Source organism: Melampsora larici-populina, assembly GCF_000204055.1.
Source record: "Melampsora larici-populina 98AG31 unplaced genomic scaffold MELLAscaffold_9, whole genome shotgun sequence".
Classification (NCBI taxonomy): Eukaryota; Fungi; Basidiomycota; class Pucciniomycetes; order Pucciniales; family Melampsoraceae; genus Melampsora; species Melampsora laricis-populina.
Window position 1 is genome coordinate 1,189,749 of NW_006768773.1, and position 13,484 is coordinate 1,203,232.

At 41.8% G+C, this 13,484-nt stretch overlaps 3 protein-coding genes across 3 annotated transcripts; 1 reads left to right on the forward strand and 2 right to left on the reverse strand.

The window, feature by feature from the left end:
* Positions 1–4,487: 4,487 nt before the first annotated feature.
* Positions 4,488–5,203, forward strand: MELLADRAFT_104415 (uncharacterized protein; the record flags this gene model as incomplete). The annotated part of the gene is made up of 3 exons (XM_007407418.1): positions 4,488–4,652; positions 4,808–4,906; positions 5,096–5,203. The coding sequence occupies 3 exons, from the start codon at positions 4,488–4,490 to the stop codon at positions 5,201–5,203; spliced, it is 372 nt and encodes a 123-aa protein (XP_007407480.1).
* Positions 5,204–9,212: 4,009 nt separating this feature from the next.
* MELLADRAFT_104416 (uncharacterized protein) lies at positions 9,213–12,216 on the reverse strand (the record flags this gene model as incomplete). Its single annotated transcript, XM_007407554.1, has 9 exons — positions 9,213–9,271; positions 9,367–10,053; positions 10,109–10,177; positions 10,243–10,734; positions 10,810–11,356; positions 11,625–11,774; positions 11,880–11,936; positions 12,058–12,157; positions 12,179–12,216. 9 exons carry the CDS (start codon positions 12,214–12,216, stop codon positions 9,213–9,215), a joined length of 2,199 nt encoding a protein of 732 aa, XP_007407616.1.
* A 408-nt stretch (positions 12,217–12,624) lies between these two features.
* On the reverse strand, positions 12,625–13,484 carry MELLADRAFT_104417 (uncharacterized protein; the record flags this gene model as incomplete). Its single annotated transcript, XM_007407553.1, has 4 exons — positions 12,625–12,783; positions 12,887–13,051; positions 13,144–13,359; positions 13,440–13,484. The coding sequence occupies 4 exons, from the start codon at positions 13,482–13,484 to the stop codon at positions 12,625–12,627; spliced, it is 585 nt and encodes a 194-aa protein (XP_007407615.1).

Consider the following 13,484-nt stretch of genomic DNA (forward strand, 5'->3'; position numbering starts at 1 on the left):
CATAACCTGAAAAAAGAAGGGAAGACGGCAGTGCAGCTCAATACGGCTGGAGGCGCATTCCGGGCAGCTTGATATCTTATTGGTATTGTATTGGCAATCTGACACAAAAAGTCGGATTTCTCATATTGGTTCAGCTGACCCCACATGTGGAGCAACTTTTTTCATGTCGGGTATTGGCAATACAATATCCAGGCTTGAACCGACATGAGATCACCTCATAAATTGACTGCTTTGAACCCCAATTGCAGTTGAAATGGCACTTTTGCTACAAATTCCATATTTTATCCACTGTTATTGTTTGGGCAATACAATATGAGCTGCGAGATTTTTTTGGTCTTCATATCGTATTGGGTATTGGGTCAGATATGTTTGCCCCTGGTTACGACATGCAAAGTGTCCGAAAAGTCACATTCGATCGGATTATTTTGGGTGTTGTTCCCAAATCCATCTTCTTTGGGCAACCAGCCCTGATTCCCATTTGCAACGCTGCCACAAATACAATACTGGTATCGTATCGACAATACTCAGTAAAGTAACGGGTCTACAATACTAGAGAAACTGAGACTCAGTAAGGTAGTTGTACCCCCAATACGATACTCAGTAAAGTATTGCAATGGCAATACTGTGCCGCCCAATACCTAGTACCGTATCTTGTCACGATACCGATCAGATACTGATACTGTATCGTAGTATCGCACTCCCAGACACAAAATCAATAGAGATTTTGTACTCGATACTTCCTTGGGCCCATTCCAGTATCGTACTCGGGGGGCGATACGATACTAAGTAAAGTAACGCCATACACGATACTGCCAGGAGGATCAGGCAGTACCGTATTGTGGCTGCGATACTGATACTGACAATACGATACCCAAAAAAAAACTACGATACCGCTACGATACCGATACTGGTAAAGTAATTGTGGCAGTGTTGCCATTTGTCAAACATGTCACAACTTCCATTTACTTCATGAGGCATATATGCACAGCCAGCATATATGCAAAAATATGAGGAGTTCTTGGACTTCCACTCCAAGGGAAGCTCCGGCCGAGGGTCCAATCCAAGGCAACTGTGATGGCCAAAATTTGCCTCAGAGGTATCTTTGGGTGCGCTTTTCCTTGTGGGGGGCATCCAAGGACTCCTTGACATATGTTGCTGAGGCAACTATGAGGGCAGTTCTGGGTGGTCTGGTAAAAAACGGAAAATGTTTGCTGTGATACATCCCGTCCATCTCTGAGAGTTGAGGGCACACAAAATGTTTCTTGAAGGTCATGGGTCCCCCAAGTTTGCCAGTCAGCAGCCACATAATTTGTGTTTTGGTCTGGAGACCTGTTGAGATGTGTTCAGGCATCATCTTGAGCTCTTTTTAAGCTTTCCTGAAGCTTCTCTGAAGCTTGCATGAAGCTTCTGTCAATTCTTTCTGAAGCTTTCATGAATCTTTCATAATGCCGTGGTAGTCACTGGCCTGCCAGAGCCCAGTAGATGGGGGCTGTGCATAGATGAGTTATGTAGACACACCATTACAAAATCATTAACCTCCACCTTTTGCCCAATAGCTAACGTGACACTTTTGTATTGCAGGAGGGGGTGGGCGGCCGGAGCTGGTCGTAAGCACAAGGGAGGTGGAGCCTGATGTTTTGATTTCGCTGTGCAATATACCATAATGCCCAATCAAGGTCAATTGGAAGAGAAAACATTAAGTCGGAAATAAATACACTCACCGCCCACGACCACCGTTGGTTCCTTTTCAGAGGTGGGCCGGAGGCCCAGGGCCTGATGCAATTCAGGAACTGATAACAACAGATCCCGCAGAAGAGGCCCCGGAAACACTCTGGCTTGCAATTCGCGGTCCCAAAAGGTAGAACCGGATAAGAAGATGCGCAACATCAGCGCGGTGAGGAAGGTATTCCCTATATCGCGGCCGGGAGCCAGGTGATTTGAATGGACAGAAGCATTCCGTAGCACGCCGTTGAATGATTCAAATTTTTCGGTAGCAAAGAGACATGCTGGTCCAAACCTTCGAATCGACTCTTGAAGGTGCAATAACATATGGAATTTCGGTTTGTTGACCCAGCGTGCGTTCAAAGACAACAACTGTTTGAGGAAAGAGTCGATGACCATATCGAGCTCCGCGAGGTATTGATTCATATCTTCAATTTCGGTTTGAAAGACATATGAGGCTAGCAGGCACAACTACGTCCACACATGCCTTTTTTCTTCGGTGAGATGTTCAAATAAGACGAAAGGCACCGTTTGCAAGACCGTCCGGAATTCCTTGCCGACAAGGCTCTGATAAAAGTTAATGAGCGTGTTGGGTTGAATTGGAGGTACCTTCAACCCCTTGGTATTAAAGGAGCGCCATTGGCCTGAAAGATCGTTGTACTTTTTGGAACCTGGCTTCATAACGCCCATACTGTCCATGAAGTCCCGGAATAGATTCTTTGTGATTCCCAATAATACCACATGGAGGACTTCGACTGGTGTATCCTTATGCCCGTCAAAGCCTTACATTTTTAAGAACACATGTCAGCAAGATTGAATTGAAAGCTCAGTGTAACCCTAACACAAACCTTTGAGCCTTAACATGGGATTGAATAGGTGGTCTCCCACCTCGCTGTTCAATTGATCCAGTAGCGTAGCCACCTCGCCCGGTGGAAGAGCCGCATGAGCTTCGTGAGCTTTGGTGTAAAAAAATTCGTTAACCGTGTCTCGCAGGCCATACTGACGCGCTAGGTCATCGTGGTGTTTTTTTGTGTGAGGACGAGCCGCCATACTCCAGAGCTCTCGAATCCTCAGGTTGGTTGTCAACCACTGACGAGCAGGTAGGAGTGACTAAGATTCGTAGTTAGCATATAACCGGAAGCTAAAACAGAAGTAATGTAATACCTTGTTTCCCTCTTCATCGATGTGTACAAAGTCTCGTACATACTTGGCGGTCATCTTGTCCTTGGCGCGGTCAACCTTGAGATCACACATACGGCATGGGGTGAGGGTATTGGCAGGGTTAAGGGTATTCGAAATCTCGGCATGCATGGGCGAGTCGCCTAGGTGGCAAAGGACGACCACCATAGCCAGGACCTTGGCGCCAAGAGAGTGGTCATAAGCCACGCAACCATTGGTTGCAAGATCACTGAAAAACAAATATCAACCATGATACGACCATACGAAAGAATTATGAAAATGAAAAACTAACTTTATATTATCCACCACCTCGTCTAGTAAATCGAGGGCCGAGGCACTGTTGGAAGTAGCCAAGAAGTGAAGATTGAATTCTTGGTTACTCCAATGAGGAGGCAGACCCTATAGTGTGAAATACAAGCTCATATGCTTATTCCATTTTTTGGAAACATTGCCGGATGTGTCGTCTGAATAAAGCGTAAGAGGAACGTGTCTGATCACTTTGCCTTTCGCTCTGGCCCTCCATGGGTTCTCAATTGGATGAGCCGGCTGGGCCAACGAATGGGAATCTGGAAAGGCAAACCAAGATTAGGATGTGTGTAGGTAAGGCCGAAAAGGCGGGTATAACATGTGACTCACAGTAGACAAACGGTCTACACAGATCTTTGAGCAATAGGCCACCGTCCAATGTTATTTGGTCAAAAGTTTTTGCAAACTGGTCGCAATCAATAGTGAACAGTTGATCCGAATCAAAAGGACAATCATCAGGGATTATCACTTTGAGGTATGAAGAATCATCCGCCTCATCATCTTCCAGGATCGCCTCTTGCGCTTCTTGTTCCACCAGAGCAGGTATGCACTTCGCCATTGACCGGCCGTTGTGTTGAAAGAAAAAGAACGGGACCACGAGTTCTTCAGACCGAAGCTGGACTGGTTTGTATATGTAGTAATGAATGCTGTTTGATTCAATCATTTGCACATGGAGGTCGGACGAATACCCCTCACGCCACTTCTTACACTGAGAGAACCGGTTGGTGGGGCCATCATCGAGCTCGGGGAGAAACTGCATGTGTGGCCTCACCAACGGATTGGCCAACTCCTACCAAACAGATGATCAATATATATCAGCGCGTGCCGGATATATGAGTCTAGGTCACGGTTCACTCACGTTTTGCACAATTGTTTTTACGTCAAGACCAAACAACGGAGTGCCGGAAGGACTGAGGCATTCATTGAGTCGAAGTCCCATTTGCCTTTTCAATCGGACACTCACAGCCCTCAAAACACCCCACTCAGGAAGTTTGAGGCTGCAAATACGTAGAATGGCGCGATGTCTTGTGTATTGAGACCGGGAAAGGAGGGAGCGAGCGGAACCTATGAGAAGTAGAGCAATGACATGCTGGTTCAGGTGCAAACATCATCAGTTACTATGTAACACACTCTTATAATTGGACACACCTCTTTTTTTTTGAATGGGTACCACATCATGGAATCCTGAATTTTTATTCCGGCGATATCATCTTGGAGAGCTTGCTCGTCAAGTTCTTGTTGCTCAATGGAGTCTTCCTCAAGATTGCCAAGAGTCTCCAATGCATTGCGAAGCTGTTGTAAATCGAGCTCGTGATCGGATTCATCTGCATCCTGGGGGTTGTCCAAAAAGTCAAAGCCAGAAGCGCGAGTTGGATCGAAGGTGCGGAGGAATGACATGGGTGACGGTGGTGTGGGCGGCTCGTCATCCTCGTACAATAACGGGGGTTCAATAGGTTCCTCAGCCTGTGGAGTTGGAGTCCGCTCTGTTGATCTCTTGTGAGTTTGATATTGCTGACAGAGGGCTTCGTCGGCTTGTTGTTGAGCGACAAGGCGCCTGACGGTGTTTTTATGGGATTGAGAGTTGATGTGGGTGTTGTAGACGCGCATGAGGTGGCCACCACACGCGGTGCATCGATATTTCGTCGGCCTCTTGTGTTGTGTCAAACACAAGATGTCTGCAAGTCAAGACGGTGGATGGGTGAGCTACTTCACTTTCTCTGTTTGAAGCGTGGTGGCTTACATGGAGTTGAAGTGGGGGTTTTGGTGGTCATGAATGAGGTGAAGTGGTCTGTCTGCAATGATGCCTTGGATCAAATGGGTTGATGTGACTCCGTGCTTCAGAACTGGAAGGCGCACCACAATCGGCCCCGTTAATATTTTGCTACAGGGGTTGGTGTCATTTGGCTGGCCTGCAAAGCGCTCACGGGCCGCCCACAGCCCAACCTTGTGTGCATGTGGTCATGAAAGGCAGAGACCGCCCGCTGGCTGGCGATGAGCGGTCTGCGTGCGCGTCCTGCGGCCGCCAGAGGACTCAACCAACGTCAGACCGAGCCGGGCCAAATTTGGACACGAAACACTCCCGTGGTGTAGCTTTTGTTCACATCAAAGTTGTGTACGTACACACTCTTTCATGTGATTTTGCACATGTTACATATGCCAAATCATATGTAACTTGACTCTTGAAACTGAGCCTTGAGTTGTAATTGCTGTTTTTTTAAGGTTTTTTATTATATTTGTCTCCCATTGGTCCACTGGTTTAGTAATCAGGGCTGACAGGAATAATACAAGAACACAAGGGCAATTATCACACTTGATTTGTCAATCAAGCCATTTGCAACTTTCATCTAGGCCACTAAGGCAAATTTAGTTGTAAATTGATCTCCTAAGTGCCATGCAATTAGAAAAACAAGCTTGCTTGACATTCTGAGTCAAATAAAACAATCAAAAATTGCTGGGCTCATACAAAACTTATAAACTTTGACAATCATGTTATCAGGTGAGTGTTCAGCTCCTAATATTTTGTATATTGTATTTTCTCAATTAAACCTGGATATCTTTCATGCACTCAGCCCAGATCAATTTGATAAACTTGAGGATGGCTTGGATATGTTGCAATACATCAGTGCTGTTGCACCAAGTCATATTCTCACTGTTGACCAACTTTTCAACCAAAAAATGAGACTCACAATACTCTGGCCGTACCTTCCACTGAAAAGATAGTATAAGCTGAAAGTTAAACCAAAGAGGATGTCATTCCAGAACCTTTGCCAACTCATTGAGAAGCAGCATGAAGGCATGCTCAGCTCTATTGTATTACATGGAAGGCACCAATGATAATGTGGCTGGTGAGGTTGATGCTCCTCTGCATTGCCTGCAAAAAATTGTGGAAGGTGAGATTTTATTTTCTGCAAGGAAGCAGACAACTGTAATAAACTTCTTCAAGCATAATTGTATGTAAATAGTGTTGTTCAGGCTGTTTGTAAACACAAATCATAAGAATTGAATAAAGGGAAATGGTGATAAGAAATCTGAGATCTATGTAAACACAATGAGAGAGGAAAACCTTTTCCTTTTGGTGTCCTTTTTCATACATGCATTTTTTATGCATTTAACGAGAGTTGTTGTGTAACTCATAATCCTCTAGATGCATAAGAAATCCCGCCACCAAAATGTAGGCATTTAGAGGGAGTTGAATATGGTTACTCTGAGATTGTGAGGATATCCCAAAGAAAAACAGTGAAATTGCAGACTAGGTGAGAAACCCAAATGTTGCCCAAGACTAGCACAAGTTGGGCAGGAACCTCAAATACAAACAAAGATGCTGATCCTTGTCCAATTATTTCAATTGACATTTGTGAAACACCATATAATGGCGCTACAAAACCAGTGTGTGTTAAGTTGCCAATGTATTTGTTGTAATAAGCACAAAGCTTCTCTAGGATCCCAGGTGGATTCTATCATGTCTGATCCCTACACATTTTTGGTGGTCCATTCACCTTGGGATCTATTCAAAGGATATAGGGATTATGAATGCTCTTATGGGGTGGAGACTCAGATTTTCTCAGATCCTTAAACATATTCTTTTGATGTATGGATTGAAGGCATTTTTATTGCATAAAAACCTCTTGGAAAGAGAGCTTGGACAACCCCTTCCCCCTGGTTGACATCCAATGATTCCTCAGATTCCTCTGCTAAACGGTATCCATGTAGGCAGTGCCACTTTTTGAAAAAGGGCCCTGTGGCCTATAGTGGCTAGTACCAAAGCCTTTCAACTCCCAGAAAGATCCCAAAAATACCCAAATCCAATGTCCTGACTCAAAACTCAACATTTTCAGTATTTGAGAGCAGTTTCATGGGGTCCTCAGCCTGATCATCTGTAGTGTCAATGTATAAGTTTTCTCAAATATTTTCCTGAATTTCTTCATGGGTTCTTCAAATATTAACATTTTTTGCAGAGACAACCCAATCTCAATTTCAACAACAAAAAACTAACAACCACCTGCACAACTTATCAACTTATCAACAAATTAAGATGAATTCCAATCATCTGATCACATGGTTTGCTATGTAGATTCTTCACAATCATATATCTTGACCTAAACAAGAAAACAAGCTGATATGTTGAGGGGGGGAAATGACCACCCATAATGATGTCCTTGAAGTTACCCCCAGAAAAGAAAAATCATGCATATTCAACACCTGAAAGTTACAATCTAAAGTCTAGGGTCTGATTCCAAGGACATCACCGCCCTTTTCACTACTGTAGAAAGAGTCAGTCCAGCTTGTCCCAACGCAGTGGCTCAAAATCAGGAAGTAAAATCTGGCAAAACACGTTTCAAGACAAAGTACGCCCCTGCGGCTAATGTTGTAAGCTTCCTTGCCACACAACTCCGCTGTAAATTTGGCAAAAGGAAGCGCCCAATGGGGGGCTCGAACCCCCGACAATTCGATCACATCCAATGCTGCGAAGACTTTGTAAAAGTCGAATGCTCTACCGACTGAGCTAACCGGGCTTGTGTTTGGTTCTCCGCTGTTGGTGATATACAGCACGTTATATGCGGCTCCTAGGGACAGCAGAGTGGTGGTGTTGAATGATTTGCAGAGCCAATGAAGTTAGTAACATTTGTAAATCCTCAAAAAATCAAGTGTTTTGAGGCATGGGATCTGAAGAGAAATCCAGACCATGTGCACACCATTTGCTGTTCTACAACAACCATGATAAAGTCATATTATGTAAAAGCTTCCTGAAAAGTTCCCAATCAGTGTGACTTCTTAAGTCTGAGAAAATTCTCATCAAAATTGTTTCAGAGTATCCCTATCATAGAGAATTGTATGAAAAGATGCTGGGTTGATAAATTTAGATCAATTCCACTTGGTGCTTTGAGTCTGACTCTAGACAGTCTTGGAGGCAACTATTGTCACAAGTTTTTATTGAAATGTATCACGGGTCGCAACTCGCAACAGCTCATGAACCAGGTTCAACAGTAACAAACCATTTTTGAAATACAGAGCAATGTGGAGTTGTAACGGTCATGTACACATGGCACTCGACTATCCTGGGCAACAGCGCGCAAATAGTCACATGGACTAGCTTCTGAAACTGGTATGTCCCTGTGGATCACCTACGACACAAATGGTGGCGAACCATACCCGATAATGATGAGTTTTCTTCTTGCAAGAGCCAGATAACCAGAGAAAGTCATGAATAAAAAAAGGAAATGAAAAGACAAGAAATAAATCCAGAAGACTACGTGGATTTGATGTGTGAAGAACTTTACAATTTTGTAGGAGTTTGATATCCAAGATGGAGAGGTAAAGAATCATAACATAATTGCCCAATGAAACTTCAAAATGCACCACCACCTTTGACTAGAGCATTAAATTCAAAAGCAGAGTTGAAATATTGTCCCTTGAGTCACCACCGCAGAGTTCCTAGCTTCCTAGCATATTCCAATCACCTTCCAGCCTTACTCTAACCCTCCCACCTTACTTTCACCTTTGCATCTTACTTTGACCTTCCCATTTTACTTCCACTAAAATTATTCATTAACTCAAACTCTATCCTACCTACCTGCTTTCTTGGCATTATATGCTTTAATATTGATCCCTACAAGATCTATATATTTGCTTTCAACTCCACCTATCTTTTTGCAGACGTGATCTTTGCTTCTCTTTGAATAATTTGTTTATTCATTCAAAATGACATCGTCCATAGTCTTCAACCTTTGTGGACATGCAAGTGTAAGCTAGACCAACAATAACGGTTCTGGGAGGGAAAGTGTTTAAAGGTGAACTTGGCAAAAGTGGAAAAAATTTGTGCGGGTCACCTATTGCGGGCACGCCCGCCTGTTTTCTAGCAAGACCATAAGTTCACAACAAACCCCAATAACATCCTCATGAAGAAAACAGAAACCAATTAGGAAGAAAAAAAAGATAGAAATACTCAGATCTGGACCTTCATTGCAGCTGAACCAACCTAAGCTCTGTTATATGGGTGATTGCAATTATGACACCTTAAATTTCATATTTTCATTTTCTAGAGCTTGTAGTTTTGCGCTTAGTACTTTTTTAGTTGAAGCGTTGAATAGCTCAGGATCTACATTTTACTTTGATCAGACTCGAATCTCTCTTGACGCTTCAAACTTTGTGTCAACTCACGTATTCTGAACGCTATTGTATCAAGGTCGTCCAAAGGGGTCTGAACCAATTGCTGTTGAGAACCAATGCGAATCCAGACTTCTGCCACATGGAGATCAATTTCATCATGATACATTTTTTCAAACAAAATAGGCCTCAAGTCTGGTTGAAGTACAAACTTTGCGTTGAGCAGATGAAGTAATTCTTCTTTTTCATTCATGCTAAGCGAGTCGGATTTGATTTCATCTAAGAGTGTTAAAACCAAGCCATTGCTTGATGATACATTATCCTCTAAGAGGTCTATGACAATTACGTATGCCTTTTTACCCTTTTTGAGGTGTTTGTCTTTTTCGTCCAAAAACAATTTAATCGCTTCTTGTGCTTTTGGCTTGAAAAAATTTGTATAGAACTGATCCACGTCTAGCCACTCGTAAATATATTCTTTGTAGATAGGCATTTTCCATAAATGGCATACAACAGCAATAGCATAATTTGTTTCTTTGTTAGTCAGCGTGTTTCCAATAATCAGGCCTGCAAGCTCTGATATGAACTTTTGAACGGTTTCTCCATCTATAGCAAGCCAGCTGCCCAACAAGAACCTCAATATCATAACATGAATTCCTTGGGGATGATCACTCAAAAGGCCTTCTTTTATACACTCTTCATGGCGTGACATGAAAGAGGCACGGGCAAAGCATTCTCTAATACCTGTCAAAGTTTTCAAGTTAGATAACATCAGGTTCCAGACAAGAATAATACTTACTAAAGCCAATCTCCTTATGCGACATGGTAGATGGGGGTAACATCTTGGCTTCCACAGCTTCTTCATGGTCTAAAGTGTATCAAAATGATTTCAGTTTCACAAGAAGATTCCAGTCCTCAGTATCTCATACGAACCACGTGTGAAGAAGAGCTCTAAAGCAGTCTGAAAGCTTAAGGCATGATGGCTGAATTCAGTCTCAAGGGTCCCTGAGCCTAGTGGAAAATGGTTCTTGTAATATTGGATGATGCCTATAGCCCGAAGTCTATTCAGATACACTAACTTCTTGTCTTTGAGGACTTCACAAAATAATCCCAAGGAATCGATGATAGCTTTTTTATGCCGCATGAACTTGGTTGAATAAAGTATTGAACCTCTTTCGAACCCATTCAGGTGAAGGTGTTCCACTGCAATCAATGAGTTTGACATATTTTCATCGGGTGTTTCACGCATGACAGTACTCATGTTTTGCATGAACTTCTTATAGGGTCTTAATGGACCTGAACGCTCTCCTAGATATGTAGACCAGGATTTCTTTTTCCTGAAACACCTTTGCGAAAAAAATTGATGTAGATTATTGGTGTTTGTTATCATTGTCTTGAAGATTTCATGAGTTTCTTTTAAATCATCTTCAATCATTTAAATATGAATATCAGTTTTGATGATGAGAAAAACAGATGAAAAAAATCAAAAAAGAGACAAACCTGGTAGATCTTCGTAGTAGGTCGATATGTTTAGATACTCTTTCACAGAGCTTGGGATATTTCTCACATCGATTCCTTTGGAGGGCCTTAACAGCTTTGGATGCTCTACACTGGAGGTCAAGAATTTTGGCACTTCCTCTGAAGTTGAAGTCTGGTCTGATATTGGTATAGTTAGAAAATCTCTGAAATTCTTTGGACCTTGTCTATTCTCCTTGTTAGATGGGTTTGAATGCACTACTCGTGAGGTTGATGGATCTTGAACATTCCCAGAAATCTCCTCTTCAGTTCCTATCTCTGAAACCTCTTTTAAAACATTCTTCTTTTTCAATGAATTTGACTGCACTACACTTGAAAATGGTGGCTCTGATACATCCTCTGAAACCTTCTCTTGAGGTGGTAATTTTGAAATCCATGACCCATCTTTCAGTTTTAATGATGTTGACTTCTGCAGGCTAGAGGGGAAGGTACTTTGAAACTCCTCTGATATCTTTTCTTGAGTTGTTAAATCCAAGATATCATCTGCGTGTTGAAGTTCCAACGGATTTGACTGTGCTAGCCCAAAATTTATGCAAAGACTCGAGGCCAAGAATGAATACGGTATGTAGGATTTTAACATGACTTTCCCGACTTCCTGAGGAAAGTGCTTTTTCCTGTCAGACTCTTCTGTAAAGATTTACGCCACTTGCCCATCGATGCAGTGAACACTTATAAGTTATACGTATGATGATAGGCAAACCTTGGCTTATCAATAGAACGAGAGATGTGACACGTCTTCAAGGCTCAAACCTAGCCTACAAATCATCTGTTTGACTCACTGAAAGTTCAGCAAAAATGATCTGACGTGTCACCTTATCAATCTCATTGTTGCAACTGATATGAATCATGAGACTATCACCGTGCCTGCGGATAGGGCTCCCGATGTCCAATGATTTCACCTCACTTTGTTTCGAACTGCTCACAGAGGCCTAGATGCCAGCAGTTCTGGACCTCATGAGCTTGAAGCTCCTTAAGATCAGATTCATCAGCATGCTCAGCCTGAACATCCATTAAGGTTTTCCCTTTCAAGTTACTTGAGTATCAAATCCTTCCTGAATCCTATCTTGTACTTTCTCCGAATTTTCAACTTCCTACAAACAAATCATCAATCAAAACCTCAAAGCATAGAGAAGGCTAAGCTCTCAATCAAAAAACAGGACTCTTGAATGTTTTATTGTCGATTGGAGCCCTTCAAGAATCTATTTTCTTGACTCTCCTTATGTAATAAGAAATTAACCTCATATCAATAGGACCCATCGGATGAGCACGATCCGGTCGATTTAAGACATTGATTGATAACATTGGCCCGTTACTAGTGTTGTCACAAGCTTACCACTGTGAAGCTCGGGTTATAAAATCAGAACAACTCATGGTATACAAAGACTTAGATCACTATTTGAAAAACACAACATGCGTCTTTTCAAAGTGATGTACACATGTGACTCTACTCTCATATATATAAGGGAAAAGCGTGAAATATGTCACATTCACCGAATGACAAATTTGTTTTGTATGGTGATATGAGTGACTCACGAGTCAGATGTTAATAAATCGTACCCGATACAAAGATAAATTTCATCATGAAATATCCATAAAGAACCAAAGAAAAAGAGAAGTGAAAAAGAAATAAAAATACAAAAAAAAGAAAATTTAAAAGGCCAGATGAATGTGAAGGGTGAAAAGCTTCTCAAGTATGTATATATAGGCGGGGTTTGAAAATCAAGATCCATAGGGTTAAAGCGAACCTACAATTGAAAAGACTTCAAATTCAGTAGGACTTTAACATGCACCACCACCTTTGACTAAAGCATTGAAATTAGCAGCAGAATTGAAATATTGTCCAATAACCACTCCAGAGTTCCTAGCAATACATGAATCTACAATTCTTTGTGCCATATCTCCAAGTTCAGCACAAATTCTAGTAACAGGATAATTATTCTAGATATTTTTAAGAAACAAAGAATTAAGAAGATCAGATTGGTAAAATGAATTGAAGAAGAAGTTTAATAGAATTCTAAAAATCAATCAAAACTAAACTCACATCATTACAAAACGTCACGTAAGATCCATGATTGCAACCTAAACGAGTACAAACTCTTGGACCAGCTGCAGCGGTACATTGAGAGCTACCCATACCTTTTAATTTACTTATAACAGCTTTAAGATCCCTGTAAGTAGCCATATCACCTCCTGGGTTACAAATAATCTGTATTGAAAGTTGGTTTTTTGTTACGTTTCAATCAGTGAAGATCCAATAAATCTTTGGTTTTAGAAAAATAATATTTCTAAAAGACTTACGTTATCTCTTTTTTCTAGTTGATGTTTTGGAACATAACTATCTTTCTTCTTTTCAAATTTCTCTTGCGCATAATCAGGATTGATACTGAGGATTTTCTCATAGATTGAATCTATGGTTCCATTGAAGGTATGAATTTCACCTCCTGGAATCACTTCTCCCTTCCAGACTAAATCAGCAGTTTTGTAATCTGGCAATGAGGTAGGATTTCCAGAAACCTAAAAGAAATGTCTAATGCTCAGTTTTAATCGAACTCGAGATTCAGATCCTCGATACGATCATACTTGAAGTCACTCACAAACGATAAGATCACAGAAGCAAATACCAAGGCAAAGGAGTTCAT